The sequence below is a fragment of the Neopsephotus bourkii genome, unplaced genomic scaffold, assembly GCF_033783945.1.
Source record: "Neopsephotus bourkii isolate Nb327-2 ecotype Australia unplaced genomic scaffold, CSIRO-AGI_Nbou_v1 NB_718, whole genome shotgun sequence".
Lineage (NCBI taxonomy): Eukaryota > Metazoa > Chordata > Aves > Psittaciformes > Psittacidae > Neopsephotus > Neopsephotus bourkii.
This window is the reverse complement of record NW_026901217.1, coordinates 1769774-1787455: the sequence shown is the minus strand read 5'-3', so window position 1 is coordinate 1787455 and position 17682 is coordinate 1769774. Positions and strand designations below refer to the sequence as shown.

Here is a 17682-nt window from a genome sequence, read left to right as displayed (position 1 = left end):
CAACTTTCTCAGCCTATCTTCATACGAGAGGTGCTCCAGTCCTCTGATCGTCCTCATGGCCCTCCTCCTTGACTTGTTCCAACAGCTCCATGTCCTTTTTATGTTGAGGACACCAGAACTGCACACAATACTCCAGGTGAGGTCTCACGAGAGCAGAGGAGAGGGGCAGGATCACCTCCTTCAACCTGCTGGTCACGCTCCTTTTGATGCAGCCCAGGTTTTCTGGGCTGCGAGTGCACACTGAAGCTGGCTCATGTTCAGTTTCTCATTGGCCAGCACCCCCAAGTCCTTCTCTGCAGGGCTGCTCTGAATCTCTTCTCTGCCCAGCCTGTAGCTGTGCCTGGGATTGCTCCAACCCAGGTGTAGGACCTTGCACTTGACATGGTTAAACTTCATAAGGCTGGCATCAGCCCACCTCACAAGCAAGTCAGGGTCCCTCTGGATGGCATTCCTTCCCTCCGGCCTATCAACCGAACCACACAGCTTGGTGTCATCGGCAAACTTGCTCAATCCTACCGTCCGTGTCAGCGACGAAGATGTTGCACAAGACCGGTCCCAACACCGATCCCTGAGGGACACCACTTGTTACTGGTCTCCAGCTGGACATTGAGCCACTGACCACAACTCTTTGCGTGTGGCCATCCAGCCAGTTCTTTATCCACCGAGTGGTCCATCCATCAAATTGATGTCTCTCCAATTCAGAGACAAAGATATCGTGTGGGACAGCGTAGAATGCTTTGCACAAGTCCAGGTAGATGACATCAGCTGCTCTTCCCCCATCCATCAGTTCCGTAGCCCCATCATAGAAGGCCACCAAATTGGTCAGGCAGGATTTCCCCTTAGTGAAGCCATGCTGGCTGTCACCAAGCACCTTGTTGATTTTCATGTGCCTTAGCATGTCTTCCAGGAACATCTACTCCAAGATTTTGCCAGGCACAGAGGTGAGACTGACTGGTCTGTAATTCCCTGGGTCATCCATTTTCCCCTTCTTGAAAATGGGGGTTATATTTCCCTTTTTCCAGTTGTCAGGAACTTCACCTGACTGCCATGATTTTTCAAATATGATGGACAGTGGCTTAGCAACTTCATTTGCCAGCTCCTTCAGGACCCACAGATGGATTTCATCAGGTCCCATGGACTTGTGTATGTTCAGGTTCCTAAGATGGTCTCGAACCAGATCTTCTCCTACACTGGGCCTAGGGTCTTCATTCTCACAGTCCCTGCGTCTGCCTTCCAAGACTTGGGTGGTGTGGTCAGAGCCTTTGCCAGGGAAGAGATCAAGGCAAAGAAGTCAGTAAGAAGCTCAGTCTTCTCCAAATACGGGGTAGCCAGTTCTCCCGATAGCTTCTGGGGGGGACCTACGTTGTCCCTAGTTTGTCTTTTATTTGCAATGTAACTATAGAATCCCTTCGTGTTATCTTTCACACCCCTAGCCAAGTTTAATTCTAACTGGGCCTTAGCTTTCCTAACTTGGTCCCTAGCTTCCCAGACAACATCCCTGTATTTTTCCCAGGCCGCCTGTCCTTGCTTCCATCTTTTATAAGCCTCTTTTTTCCCCTTGAAGTTTCCTCAGCAGCTCCTTATCCATCCAAGGAGGTCTCCTGGCCCTCCAGCTGCACTTCCTTCTGGTTGGGATGCAACACTCCTGAGCCTTGTAGTTGGTGATCCTTGAATATCAACCAAGAGTCTTGGGCCCCCCTGCCCTCTAGGGCTGTATCCCATGGAACCTTACTAAGCAGGTTCCTGAAGAGGCCAAAGTCTGCTCCCTTGAAGTCCAGGGCAGTGAGCTTGCTGCACGCTCTTCTTACTGTCCTGAGGATCTCGAATTCGACCATCTTGTGATTGCTACATCCTCACAATAATGTCCCCCATAGCTGTTCTGTCTTTAACCCTGACCCACAAACTCTCTGTTGACTGCTCACCTGTCCCCAGACAGAGGTCCATACTCTCCAGCCTATCCCTACCATAAATTCAACTCCCTCTCCCTGCCTGCCAAGCCTGTCTTTTCTAAAGAGCCTGTAACCTTCCATTCCAATATTCCAGTCACAGGAGCCATCCCACCATGTTTCTGTGATACCTATTATATCATATCCCTATAGACACATAAGCACATATCATATCCACATAGATCCAAATCTGTCAGCAGCTGAGCTCATACAGGGACGTTGCAGAAAACTTGTTAGCTGCCCTCATGTCTCCTACATGTGGTTCTTCTAGGAACAGCCTAGTTGAGTCTGAAGAGGACATCTGATGGTTTGTGCAGCATTAACACAGTGTAAGAGCCATTCTCTTGTCTCATGGAGGGAGAAGGCAGCTTTTTTGGCTGTAACACTGTGTGACCTGGATCTCCCCTGTGGCTTTCTGTGTAGCTCTACAGGGTTTCTTGTCTCTTATTCTGCAGCATGTAGTTGCTGCCTTGATTTTTCCCTCCAAATAGCATGGAATGGCAATTCTTGGCTCTTTCAGATGCTGTCAGATGAGTAAATAAGGGATTTTTTTTTCCTTTAATGGGACTTTAATTCTTAGCTTCTACTTCTAATGGTGTTCAAATTTTAAAATATTTGTATTTGCTAATTGAAAAAATATATTTAAACCTTATGGTGGGATGACCCATTGAAGGCTAAATATTTGACTTGATGTTGGGTTTTTTTGATAGATCTAAAATTCTCCCATTTAAAACTCTAAATATTTGGGTTTGAATTCTGGCATTCCTTGGCTGCAAATTACAAGCATACTTTATTTTAGAAGAAATCCATTGGTGATACTGCTATTGTCTTTGGGAGGAGAAAAATCCAAATCAGATGAATCAGTCTCCCCTATTCTCATCCATTCTCAAAAGATACTGCAGGGGTGGCATGCCATATATGGTAGGCTCCCACACAGACCTTACCACCTGACTGCAGCAGTGGCAGCCTTCAGAAGGCATAGTATTGATTGAGCTAAGGGGCATCTAGTGGTTAAATAAGTAGGCAGGGAAATGTTGATTGAAGGGGATCCTGTAGAGAAACCCTGGCAGGCAGAATCTCAGTGGGTGTAAGAGATAAAGTTGCCATGGTGAGAGTGCTTGCTACCATTAGTACATCTTGGTGCTCTTGATGAAGAAGAGTGCTTACATACTTCTGTTTTCACAGACCATTCTGCTTCCAGTAGTGTAGACAGTCAATCTGGTTGATATTTCTGCAGCAACCTGTTAATATTTAGAATTAGTTGTGCTGCTATTCTTCTGCAAGGTTGTTGCTTTAAAACTGACTTAGGTTAGCATTAGCTTCTATTTTTTTTGTTGTCAGGTGCAATTATAAGATTCCAGAATTACTTTGTCTGTAAATGTCATGTTTATACAATACTGAGAATGTCATTCTGTAAAATGGCTGGCCAAGAGAAATTCTCTCTTGCCTTCTGCTTGTTTAGTATCTAATCTCCAGAGCCCTTGAAAAACTACCAGATGAAAAGTTATACAGCACTAATGAAATATGTATTCACTGAAAGAAAAAAGGACTGAAAGAGGAACATCTCTCAGCTTCATATGTTAGCAGATCTGAATTCAGGTCGTGTGTATGAGAGATGGGAATCATAAAATGGTTTGGGTTAGAAAGGACCTTAAAGATCATCTGGTTCCAACCCCCCTACCATGGGCAGGGACACCTTCCACTAGATCAGCTTGCTCAAAGCCCCATCCAACCTGGCCTTGAGCACTGCCAGGGATGGAGCAGCCGCAGCTTCTCTAGTAAACCTTTTCCAGTGTCTCACTTACCCTCATAGTGAAGAGTTTCTTCCTAATACCTACTCTATATTTACCCTTTTCCAGTTTAAAGCCATTCCCCCTTGTCCTGTCACTACATGCCCATGTAAAAGGTCCCTCTCTAAATTCCTTGTAGGCCCCCTTAAAGTACTGGAAGGCTGCTGTAAGGTCTCTCTGGAGCTTGCTGTTTTACAAGCTTAATAAGCCCAACTTTTTAAGCCCATCTTCAGAGGAGAGATGCTGGATACCAGCTTGTGACTGAATTCCTCTTGCTATATAGAAAAGTATTCAGGGCAAATCTACAACCATGGGAAACTCCGACTGGATTTTTACAAAGGTGTATTTGGGAAATGCTACTGTTTCCCAGGGCTCTGAAGTGTCTGCAACCCCTACTTGAGATCTAGATCTCAGTTCTGCAGGAAACTGCAAAGTGCTGAAAACCTTACCTAAAGCTAGGTTTTCCAGGCTCCCTAGTGTAGAGCTGAACTTTGATTAGAGCTGGAGCCCTCAGGGCTTTTTGACTCTCAGGTTAGAGCAGTGAGCCTTGAATCACTGGCACAGCTGCTGCTTCTGAGCCAAGCCAGGGAGCGAGGAGTGCCACTCAGTAGGGTAGGGGAATCATGCCTTGTTTGCCAAGAGTTCATCAAACCTCTCCATATTTCAGGTGAAATATTGTGCATTCAACAAATTGCCATTTTCCAACAAAAATCTGTCTCACTGAAAGGTTTCCAACCAACTTGAGTCACAAGTGAAAACGAATGTGTGGAGCTCAGCCTGGTGCCAGTTTGTTCTGATCCCATGTTCATCAATTAGTAAGGAACAAATGTATGTATTTGCCAGTCTTTCTGCAGGGAGTACTCTGGAGTGGTGCTGTCAGGATTTAAAATTCCTTTGTGAAGCTATAGGGAAAAAGCTTTCCAATATACCCACCACTATTACACTGGGCTCAGCTGTTCCTTCCTTTTCATAAGTACTGTATTAAACACAGAATTGAATAACTGTATGTATATGGTCTGTATTAATGAGTGTGCCTGTTCAAATAATGTGTAAACCATTACACATGGATGGATGGATAGAATTTTATTTAAAAGGTAATCAGGATCGAGCCTGAGAACACTAGGCATTGTAATCATACTGGAGCATGCAGTTTCTATCAGAAAGAGCCTGTAGTCAAAATATGAGGACAGAAAGATTAACTGTTATCATTAATTGACTGATAAAATGGAATAAATGGCAGATGTTTATATTTTATCATAACAGAGCTGTTTGTTTTCTGGTAGAATTTGTTTGTAGCAAACTGTTTCAGTACTACCTTGGTATTGCCAGGTGTGTTTTTACTCTCATGATGCAAAAGTCAATGATGGACGTTGCTGTGAGGGTGTTGTTTTGCTGGTTTGCTCTGGACAATTGTTATTTCTGAGGTTACACAGAATGATCATGCTTAGCACATAATAGATAAGGGGGTCTTGTTTGTTTGTAATCAAGAAAGCTACTAGTTATGGCTTGGAAGTCTTTTCATACACAGACAGGTCATGAGGATCTGATTGTAAGAACTGTTGGATCCAAAGCAGACTTCATCATTTCCATGCTGGAGAAACAGATGTTTCTGAGTTTTAATTTTTTTTTCAGTTCAGTCTGATGTTTATGTTCATTGACTTATGTGTAAAAGAATCCTACTGTTCCTAGTGCCTGACCTCTTTCCAAGTGCTCAGGATGAAGAGTTCATTAGTTAACTTTTTTGAAAATGGTGTGACAAGTGTAGAGCTGAGATTTCTATAATGCTAGTAAATTCTTTTCTGCTTAATACATGCTTTTATCTTTCACCTCTTGAACTAGGTTCATCAGCACCAAGACAGGGGTGAGACCTTTCAATGCCAGCTATGCCCTTTTACCTCCTCCCGCCACTTCAGCCTGAAACTCCATATGCGTTGCCATCAACATTTCCTCAGGACAGAATCCAAAGTGAAGGAGGAAATACCAGAAACTGAGGTGAAGGGGTCACCACAGATAAATAGTGACTCCTGCCCGGGACCACAGAGGGAAGGAGGTGGACCTGACCTTACAGGATCAGCATCTGTATCTAAAACACCTGATGTGGCTGGGCAGCCAAGTGGAGGTATTCCACCTTTACTAGTGAAAGAAGAGCCCAAAGATGACAATGGCATATCAGCTGCACCTTTTGCTCTTAGCACTGTTGACAGAGTGCCCAACAACACAAAGCTGAAAGACTCCTCTGACTTTGTGGCCAATACAGCATCAGCACTATTCAGCCAAGACATCTCTGTCAAGATGGCATCAGATTTTCTTATGAAGCTGTCAGGTAACTTTTCAGCAAGGGGCAGCATCAGCTGCTTCTTTACAGCCTAAAAAATCACTTTGCCTTGGGTTTGCTAAGTCATGGAATTGCAGGGAGAAAAACATTGCAACTCTTAACTTATAATTTGTTTCTTCTGTTAAGGAGCGGTGTGTGATGGGTGGAAAATGGTGAGAGGAGAAAGGGATTTTGCTGTTTAATTGGTAGGACTGGGAGAGAGAACTTTCTATCCAGGATTTCATGTTCCTTGACAGTTACCTGGCAAGTCTCACCTGGTGTGTTTTTCAGACATGCTGAATACTTGCAGTTCTGGTTTGAAATTACTGAGGGTCTCAAGTACCCAGCATGTTAGAAAATTCAGCTCTTTTCACCTTTACCCATCTGTTCAAGTAGGACTAATAAGACTGGTCACCTTTCCTTCAGAGTAATATTTGATGTCTAACCATTAAATATGTGTGAAGTATGAATGTTACTGCATTTCTTGATTGTTAACACTAAAAGGATAGTCCTAGAGATTTATGAATATTTTTTCAATTATTTTTTTTTACTATTTTACTTTAAATTCACATCTAATGCAAACTACGTGTTTACTGTTTTCTTTCACTCTCAGATTATTGCTCTAAGAATGATATTCATAATGCTCTAAGAGTGACACTCTGAAGTTGCAGATATGTTTAGGTTGAATCTTTTATGTGCTCTTTTATTGATTTGACTGAACACTTCAGAATTGTTAAAGAGCAAGGAGTCAGAAAAAATGTCACTTGAGGAGCCCTGTTTCACAAGGATGTGGCAGTCCCTATGGCAAGTTTTAGACCAGAGATAAAAGATATCCTTTTCATTAGAAAACAATTGATCACCTTTTTACTTTAAATGGAATGTAAGTTGTATTTTAGCAAACCTTATTGTCAGGTAAACTAAGGAATTAGCTCTGTCCTGATGCCATTCCCTTGGTGAAACTGCAGCCATTTATTTTTTAGAGGCTTGCTGTCTTCATCTGCCCAGACCTTTATACCTCTGGGATCACAGTTCTCTGGGTAATTGAGTAGAATGGGTAAACATGAGAAATCAAGCCTGAGGCTTCATGGAGCCAGCCATGGAAGAGAGTTGAGGAGAAGCAGGAGGTGAAATGAGCTGGTACAAATGGTTTGCTGTGTGGGTTGGAAGAAGCAACAAAAGCCTTCCCTAAAAAATAATAATAAACTGTTGCTATAACTTATTATTATGACCAACAACAATTGAGCACAGATGAGTGTGTTTTGACTTGCTTGTACATTTTTTTTAATTGAGTTTTAAATGTGGACTCTGTATGAAATCCATTTTTTACGTTGTCTGACAGCTGTCATATATGTGTTGTTGTTCTGATGTCTATCTTAGATTTGGATTGCTGTGCACTGAGTGGCTCTACACACTAGCTGTACTGACCTATAGATGGTAGTGCTCATGATGGCTGCATGTAGCAAGAGTGAGAGCAGAAAGCAGGAGAAGGGGGAAAGCCTGAAAGCTGAGAAACCATGTAACATTTTGATGTGTTTTTTTTTCATGTAGCAATTGAGGGGGAGCTGTTTACAGTTTGGCAGACGGTCATGTTTTCAACGTCTGATCTATTGGCATCAGAAAAAGGATACAAATGTAGATTATTCATGCAAAAGGCCTATGCAGTTATTTTATGGTGACTTACTAAAGGTCTTGAAACCTGACTTGTGTGCACTGTTACCTAGCAACATGTTATAAAGTCACTGGGGGAGTGAGATGTATCTGTAATTTTGTATGTGTGCATATTTGGATAAAAATGTACTGCCAGTCACCAAGTTTACTACACAAGAACAGCAATGTTAAAAGGAAAGGAATTTCTTTTCTCCTGAGATTTATATTGTGCTATATACATTTAGCTCATGCTTTCCTCCATGCAATGTGCATAAATTTAGAGTAGAAGTAATTCTTTTCTGGGAAGTTGGCTAAGTATTAGCTTCATTTTTTTGAATGCTTGCTGTGCTGAACCAAGCTCCTTCGAGTGATTTCTTTATTACGACACTCGCTTGTTAGGCACATCAGATCTTCAATTACTCGCCCTACCTTTTCCATGATATAAATCTTTTGACATCTCAAATTGTATATGCCAGTTGTAACAGCCAACACAGATTTGTCGAGACCAAATTATGTCAAAACAATCTAATTTTCTTCTCTGACAGCCCTTGTGGCTAAGAAAGAAACAGTAGATAGATATATAGACTTTTAGAATCTGGCATTTATTCTTATTGAATATTGATGGTTTAAATGAACATTTATTTTTGCTTGCCAATGTTTATTGCATCTCTTCTTCTTGGTTGGTGTCAGTTTGTATGCCTCCAGTTTCATGGGAAACCTCAGGGACTGTTGATTTTCATTTCTGTGCAGTTTCAGCATCTTTTTCCAAAAGTGTGACTCAGAAAAGTGCTTGTCTCCCTTCAGACCTAAGAGTTACAGTTTCCATAAGTTTAACTGGTGCACCTAGACTGAAAGAGAGTATAAAATTGATGTTTATTAATGATTATGATTTTAAAAATCTTAATAAGCATGTTTATAAACTGACTCAGTATTATTTCTGATTGTGCAATGCAGTACATTTTCTAGCCTAGATGAAGTTGGTATTAGATGGCTGGAAAAGAGTACATTGCAAGTAATTAACAGTTGGAAGAGTCACATTCAAAATGGATCTATGAAAAATGTGCAAGTGTTCAACAAACAGTTGCAAAAATACAAACCCAGGAACAGCTAGCTAGGTAACAGTTCTGTGAGAAAAGGAGTTGACAATCTCATAGTGGTACTAAAAAGGCAGTTATTGTACTGAGGTATATACAGAGAGAAACAGCCTCAAAGAACAGGGAAATGGTCCTGCTCTTCGTCCTTATGAAGTCCAAGGGTTTGGCACTATAGTTCGTGAAGAGTGTGGATGGTTGGAAAGACTTCAGGAGAGAGCATCAAAAATGACTGGAGATTTGGATAACATGTCCAATGAAGATGAATTAAAAGGGAGTGAGGTTGTGAGGCCTATAGAGAAGACTAAGGAGAGTCATTAATAAGCCTTTAATGCATTAAAGAGTTTGTCTTGGGGAGAAGGAAATAATCTGTTGATTCGTCATAATTATAATAAAAAATAGTGGGCTTATGTTGCTGTAGAGTTTAAGTCAGCACTAGGAAAATCTTCATAAAAGTTGAGGCAGTTAAAACTCTATGGTAGTGTGGCTGGAGAGATTGTGGCATGTCTGCCACTGGAGAATTTTAAAAACAGGTTAGATAACTACCTGTCAGATATGGTGGATCACATATTAGGCAGTAGGATGGACCAGATCTGTGTATGTGTATCTCAGCCAGTGAACCACAGGGCATTAGAAGCAGTTGCAAGAAATTTTATCTGAACATAAGCAGCAATATGTAGAGAAACAAAGTGGGGAAAAAAATCACAGATGTTCAATGTTAGACCTGATTTTGAGTGGCCCAGAAACAAATTGGATGACATTGCTCAAAATGGCCTCTGAAATTTTTCAGAAAGGCTTAGGGGAACTTATGTTTAAAGAGGTTGGGAAATACTGCTGTGGGTCACCTCTGGAGATCCCTTCAGCCCTTACTATGTTCCACTGCTTGCCAGAAAGATTTTCAGTTACATGTTTTATGAAATAAAGCATAACACATAACACCAAATGTAAATCTAAAAAAAAAGAACAAATCTTGATATTTGTTTTTCCCCGATTCCATTCTTTAGGTGCTAGTTTAAGGTAGGAGATTCTTTTATGTTCACAAGAAATTCAAAGGGTTCTCTGAAATTTTATTTTAAATTTGAAAGGGTTATTATTTGTAAAGACAATTATCAGATAACTCTTAACATATAAACAGAAGAATATTTAAGCATGGGCAAGTTTTTGCCTTCAAATCTTCCCACTTCTCTTGTATGCTTGAAGTTGCCCAACTACTTCGCTGGATCAGTGCTTTGCCAGAATGTTTCCGTACACCAGTCCATTAATTCCACTTTAATACTTTGTGTTCATATCTTAATTTGCAGAGTATTTGCTTTTCCTGTTTCAAAGATTTCAGTGGCAGATGTTATCTCTACATCTCTTTAAATACTGATGTCCTTTCACCTACTTCTAAGGCTTTAAGTTCTTTTGTAATAAAAAATGGCTTTCACAGTGATCCAAATTACAATGGCTGGTGCACTCTAGTGAAGCTGTTACTGTGCCTATGTTATATGCTGCAGCTACTTTTCATAACATTCAAAAAGAAATGAATCCCATCAGAATGAATGGGATTCTTGCACTATTGATCTCAAAGGAATTCTGTGTGGAAACAGTAATTGTAAGGCATACTTCATTGCTGGCCTCTCTCCACATCTTCCCTGTGTTCGCCAAGTGTGTTACTTTAGAAAGCATGCGTCACTCTCTTATCTTGTGATGGTGTATATTATGAAGTGTGCCCTGCTTCTGCAGTTCCTTTAATGTTCCCCAAGTTACTTGCATGAAAAAACTTTAGAGAGGAGGAAGGAGAGATAACATGCTGAGGGCTTGGGGCTGGCCCTGTTAAACAAATGAGAAACCATGTTTTCTCCCAGTTTAAGTCATATCTGCTGTCACTATTCTGTGAAGAGTAAAATTTTTATTTTGGAAAATAATGCCACCATGGAGTTTTGGTGACTGTCCAAAGTACTTGGACTTTGCATTCATGTTTTATTAGCTGATTCCGTTAATGGAATAATGAAGTAGTAAATCATCAGGCAGCTACATAAAAATATTAGTAGATAAGTTAAGTAATCACTTAGATTATTTGTTCTGTTTGGTTCTTAAAAATTATTGCATTCCTTAAAGGTAACACGAGTCATTTGAGATGTTTTAGATTTGCCATTGACAATACTGGACTGACTGGCATTAACTCTTCAAACAGATATTTTTAATAAAATGAAAGCATGTCTAATTAAATTGTTGTAATTGATGCATTTGTGCAGTGAGTTCCAAAGAAAAGACGATTCTGCTTATATTTAGGATTCATGGTTGAAGCCAGAATGTAAAATTTCAATTAGAATATGTAGCTGGCAATTATTGAGCTATATCCTTAATTTAAAAATACCTTGAATTCCATAATGCTGCTGTCAGTGTAAATACCCCGGTGTCACCAAGATCTCTCTTTGAAGTGTCTCTCCAGATTCACAATTTCCATCTAAATCTTTAAAATAAAACTGAAAAGGGGCAATAGCACAGCTAATTAAGACTTGGGCAAATAAAAGCTTGTAATAATCTTTGACACTGATGTATCGCTACCCTTATAATCTCTTTTTAGCAATTGCTAGTCTTACATCCACAATTTCCCACCATCCTTAAAGGCATACCTCATCATGCTTCACACCTTGAAGGAGTACGTAGAATTTAGCAAGATAAAGCAGTGTAGACTGTGCTCTAATCCAGTCTTTTTAAATGCAGAATAACAAAGTACATTTTTGTGTACTCAGCCCAATACAGCTTAAAAGAAGACATGAATATGATTCTGGACCAGCCCTGTGCTTACGATTTAGTTTTAATATCTATAGAAACTCTTAGAGTATAAGACTAGACTAATTTGGCTTCCTTGATTACACCGTTATTCTGAGCAGAAGTCCTAGCTCATGAGCCTTTCTGTCACATCTATCCAAAAGGGGAATTGGAGACATTGTTAGTTCCATCATCTCTGATTGTTTTGGGTATTGTTTTCTTAAACAAATATAAAGGTCAGTCTGGTGGTGTTTCTCTCCTTCTCTGTTTCTGTTCCTTTGTAGAGAGGAGAAATATCTATACTACTAACAGTTATTTCCTATCAGCTACAAATTTCTCTTTGCTCCTTTCACTCTCCTTCCTTTTTCTATAGCTTCCCCAGAATTTTGCCTATTCTACTGTTATTTTTATCTGGAAAGGAGAAGATGGTCTTGGCAGATATTACAACCTTGTTTAGGAAGTGGGACTTTGGCAGTATAACAGATATCTTAGGGCTTGGGGGGATGTGTCATCCTACAGGTGCCATAGCAATTTGCCTAATTCCTGCATTCTCCTTGGACTAGACCATTGTGAAATTTTGAGGGGACAGTAGCAGGACTGGTCATTCTTCAGTGCTGTGTCCCATTTTGCTTGACTACAGCTCCTCGAATACCAATCAGAATCATAGAATGGTTTGGGGAAGGAGGGATCCTAAAGATCATTTGGTTCTATGCCATGGTGAGAACACTTTCTACAAGGCCAGGTAGCAGCTTTAGAAAAGATTGGGATAGTTATCATGTCTTTCCTTAATCTGTTTTACATATTTTTAACATACTTAAGCAAGATTGTGCAAAAGACCTCGTATTCCAGTGGTCTCTGGAAGCCCAGAGGTGGCAAGTCTTGGCATCATCATACTTCTCATAATTGTTTATTTTGGTGTTCCACTGTTTTGTTAAAAAGAAATGCTGTGATACTGAGTACCCTTGAGTAATAAGTTGGGTTTTTATCAATAGTTCACGTCCTCTTTTTTGTAGCCCTATTGGTTAGTTTATTTGGCTGAGAGCAGAGTAGAGGTCTTTGAAAATGAGGTGTAATTGAGTTAGAACTCCCAGGAGAGTTAGATAGCAGGAGGTGCTCTGGGATAGATAAATATGCCAGGGCAGAAGGCACTAAAAAGAAATGAGGGACCATCTAGGCTACCAGTAGAACAGTATTTCTCCTTTTGGGCCACTTACAGTGGAGACAGCCTTGATGTTTAATAAGCTGGACATAATTTATCAGCCCAATTGGATTTTAGTCTGGAGATTCTCCAGCTGGTTCCAATTGCATAGATTTTTCTTGCAAAGCAATTAGTTCACTAGAGGCTTCTACTTCAGGGTTTGTACCCCTTACTCAGTTCTTGAATATCCTCAAAATATAAGTCCTAGTCTTCATGCAGAACGCCAATACCTACCTGCACATTTCAATTACTAGAACAAAACCAGTAAAAGACTCAAGTCATATTCTTTATTAACTATAGCTGCCTTCAGAATGTTGGTGCTCAGTGTCAGGGAAATGTGTCTTCCAAATACTGCAGAACTGATCTGTCAGAAGTTCTTGGTTTCTTATAGCTGCCACATCTCACAAATTACCATATGCAATGGAAGGCTCCGTATGTCATTCAGATACTCTAGCTCCGGCAGGACCTTTCTTCCTCAGGTAGAAGTCATGCCATGATTCTCTTGCCACAGTGGCTCTGAAAAGGATTACAAAGGGAGGCTTTCCCACAAGATCTCAAGACCAGTTTAATATGCAGTGCCTTTTGGAATATGTTTTCACTTTTCTGTGAGCCATGACTGGCCCGCTCAGTCTCATCTTTGTAGCTGTAGTCAGGCATCACTTGTAAAATAATAGGATGGGGCAGCAGTGTACTATGGTACTTTCACTGCAGTTCATTTTGACCCGCACTCTGATGCTTTTTCTTGTGGCCTCTTTTGTGACAGCATTTTTGTTGTGGATTCTTTCTCATGTTTGCTCAGACAGATGGACGGAATGGTGACCAAGTCTTTGCTGCTTGTGACTTGTAACACTGAGCTTGGCTTGAAGTAATCAGCCCATTTTTCCTCTTTCAATTATAAACACTTTGAGCATTTAGCAATCCTCGTAAATGGACTGATGCGGTTAGCAGCTTCTGTCAGTGTTTCAGATTAGTGGCAGATGCCCAAAGCTTTTTTTGTGGCATTTGGCAGGTTGAGGAAAGTGTTATAACTTCCATCATCTACTTTTGCTAAACGGCTCAAATGATTCCAGTTGCCAGGAAGATAAAAATCAGCAGTCTGGAATCTTCTTTGATCTGGTTTTGTTTTGTTTTGTTTTGTTTTTTCTGGGTATGGAATAGAATGGAACAAATGGAGTGTTATCAACTCTGCTTGAGAGACTGCTCCCTGTTGGTTGCATTTGCTGGGTGGGTTGGTTTTTTTTGGTGGTTTTTTTTTTTTTTTTGCTCATTGTATATTTCAAAATTAAATTGCTGGGTTTTTTTGGGCTCAGTCTACAGGCAACACATCCTTCAGTCTGCACTCACTGCAATTCAGAATGAATGTAAATTAAATACAAATGAAGTATATATATGTGTATCTATTTTTGTATGTAGATAGAAGATGCTATTCCTTCTGGGGACTAATAATATTGTCATTCAAATATACTTTAATAGACTTAAACATCATCTTTTTAATCCTTGTCTAGTTCTAATTTTTAAAAGATTCCTCAATCATAGGGTTGTTTTGTTGGTGGTGTTTTGTTTTTTTTAAACCCCTCTAGTCTCAGTCAGCATTTATTTCCATTATTTGCAATGTTTTTTTCTTACATCTGTTTACTCTTCTCTCTAATACGACTAGTGGATGCATCATAGTTGTTGTTTCCCATGTGTTTGCAGTTTTGCCTGTAATTATGGATCCAAGATGGGACAGAGGCAAAATTGGTGGAGATTTTTGGTGTTTTGGGAATATTTTTCTCCTCTAGTTTTAATGTATGGATCTGATAGACTGGATAAGTTCCCCAATTTTTTATTTGCCCTTCTATTTAGGCTTCATTTACATTGGAATCGACTTTAGTATATTTCAATGAGGAGTAAAGGCTACATTAGTTGAAGCAAAAGTCCCATTAATTGAAGCAATTTGGTTGAAAGTGACCCAAAAATTGTCTGATTTTATTTGTTTTTGTTTCCTGGGAGAAGAAAAATGAGGTAAATAACTCATCTGTTTCTGTGTCTGCAATTAGGGTGTTTGTTTTTTGGAAAGTGTGGTCAGTTCAAAAACTGTGCTGTCAGTTAATTAAGGAAATAAAAGCCTACTTTTTAATTCTATCATCTGTCCAAGCACAGCAGCTAGAGCAGGTAGAACCAGCAACATGAGTAAGAACAATAGTCCGGGCTTCTTTTCCCCTTAATGTAATATGCCAAATGCACATATTCAGGACCTCCTCTGGACTGTAGGACCCTGAGTATGTTTTATGTTTCTTATAAGTGATGTTTTGTAGACACACAGGGACAAACTGAGTATATAGGTCTCATGAAAAACCCATTTAGATTATGCCTGATGTTGTGCAGGTTGTTGTCAACATAGTTTTAGCATTGGTATCGCAAGCGGCAGCTCAGAAGTGTGAGGGAGCAGTGGCATACAGCAGTGTGTGGAGAGCTAATAGAGCAGCAGTAGGAGAGCTAATGTGTGGAGCAGGGAGAAAAAAGGAAAGTGAAACATAAGAAAGGAGGAAAATTTGCTGGATTCCAACTTCAAGTCATTCTAGGTGTGTTTAAACTGTAATGTGACCTACCTTGAAGTTTTGATTCTCTGAGCTATAGCATCTCAGTAGAGCTTGAGAATACCCTGGGATAAAGAGCATAGAGCACTTGACACCTGCCCTTGGATTGGGTCAAACTGGCCACTGAATTTAGGCTTGCTGATAAGAGGGTTTTATAAATTTTGATTTCTTCCAAAAGTGCCCACTTTGATCTTCTTTTTTGTGATAGGGGAAGCCATAAGGTGTCTGCCACTGTATACTCTTAGAGCCTAACTCTGAAAAAGGTTCCTAGTTTAAGGCTGGGATATTATATGAATTCTGTTATAGTGATTTGATTTGTATGTGGATGTTTTTTCATTGTTCTTAACTTGGCTTATAATGAACCCATGGTTGCAGTCTTACACTGATCTATGTATGTTCAAGGACAGGTTGGACAGGGCCTTGAGCAACCCAGTCTAATGGGAGGTGTCCTTGCCCATGGCAGGAGGGTAGAACTTGATAATCTTAAGGTCCTTTCCAACCCAAACCATTCTGTGATTCTGTGTGAGTTTGGTATCACCTCTATATTTTGAGTGGTAAAAGTGTGTGCTGGCCTGGTATCCAGTGCTTTCAGTACCTGGTTCGTTTCCTGCCTTGGTTCATGGGCAAAAAACATAGCCGGCTTCACAGGTTAATAATTGTTCTTAGTGGGTTGTCTCTACCTCTTTACTCAGATTTATGTTTCCTTTCTGTTCTGGGTGAATTTGAATTAATAACTTATTGAAATTAATAAATTCAAAATATTTCTCCAGGTTTTTTGAACATTCAGGCAGAATGCTCTCTATCAGTTGCACTCAGCTCCTGGTGGAGGTATTTTTTATATCAGTAGCAGCTAAAGTAGACTGTATTAAAAGAGAAGGAAATGTAGCATAGAAAGTTTGGGTCTTTTGGGGCTTTTTTGGTGACCATTAATCACCCTAGGTCAAACCCCAGAATAGACTGAGCCAGAAAGATGTAGAAGGATGTAGGTGTGGATAAAGAAGATAGATGGAAGTTTTTTGTAAGTACCTTGGTAAAGTTAAGATTAGTTTGAGAGCCTTAACCTGTATTTTAATGAATTACAGCATGTTTGAATGTTTCACATTTCAGTTGTTCTTTAAAAAAAAAATATTAAAAAAATGTGAAAAGCAATTTCTCATATTGGTAAAAGTGCTTATAGATCATATTAAAAATTACACATATAAGGTAATTTAATTTTTGGAGTAATAAATAGCAGCAGTGTCTATGTACATGCTGCTTATATCACTTGCTTTGATCTTGTTCTTTGGTAATGTCTTGCCAACCAATAGGAAAGCAGAAAAATCTAACAAGCCTGGAACATAAACTGAAGTGTTGTGCTATGGGTAATGCAGAGGATTGTCTTGTGGAAGGAGTAAAATATGTAGGAACAATAGTGAGGTAAATGGTGGGAATGCTTATAAGGCGAACAAAATGGGGATGATGCTCTATCTTTCAGGATTGTGGAGGCAGAGTTTTAGAGAGGTGAGAAACGTAAACTCACTGCAGTTTGGGGCACTGAACAAGTCATCTGCTATGTGTTACTAGGAATTTAAAGTGAAATTTTGAACAAGAAAAAGGCACTAAGAAGTAGGGAAGGAAATATCTCTTAATGGTCAAGCATAAAGAATTATAGGAGGAATCGCTGAAAAATAGTGCAACTTCTTTAGCCTCCTGTTTGTCATTCAGTCTGCCTGTGAATTTATATTGCTTGGTTTTGGAGGTATGGTTTAAGAGGCACTGTTGGTTTTATCCATTCAACCAAACACCATGCAAAGGATCCACCACTGTCAAAGGGTGTTGGAAAGACCATTCAAGAAGAAGATTGTTCAGTGTGCAGATTTTAAATAGCTCCAAGCCTCTGTACCCTTCTCTAAGGTTATGAAGCTGCTTACATGGAGTAATTGAAAGGGTTATTTTAAACTTGCTCTCTTTTATGGGTGTAGAACCTGGAACACTGCTCTAATAGCACCTTCTAGTGCAAAGCTGTCTCCCTAATAGCTCTCAGCTCTCTTTCTTAACAACTGCCAACTTGAAGGACCTAAGAATTTGCTGTCTTTTCCCTTTCTCTGCTCCTCTGTAGCTTTCTACTGTTCATCCCTTGCCTCTTTTCCATGCCCTAAAAGCTCAATGGGTAGTACCCCTGGGCTTTTCCAAATTTGCCCTTGTGTACAGTTCTGGTGTCCTCAACATAAAAAGGACATGGATTTATTGGAGCAAGTCCAGAGGAGGGCCACGAGGATGATCAGGGGACTAGAGCACCTCCCATATGAAGACAGGCTGAGAAAGTTGGGACTTCAGCCTGGAGAAGAGAAGGCTGCATGGAGACCTCATAGCAGCCTTCC

General features: G+C 40.1%; 1 protein-coding gene across 5 annotated transcripts in view; it reads left to right on the top strand.

Moving 5' to 3' along the window:
- ZNF827 (zinc finger protein 827) overlaps positions 1–17682 on the top strand; it is a 107847-nt gene that overhangs the window by 39602 nt on the left and 50563 nt on the right. For all 5 annotated transcript variants that reach the window (XM_061354145.1, XM_061354146.1, XM_061354144.1 and 2 more), the window contains exon 4: positions 5576–6059. In XM_061354145.1, the coding sequence (XP_061210129.1) occupies positions 5576–6059 (484 nt within the window). The remainder of the gene's footprint in view (positions 1–5575; positions 6060–17682) is intronic.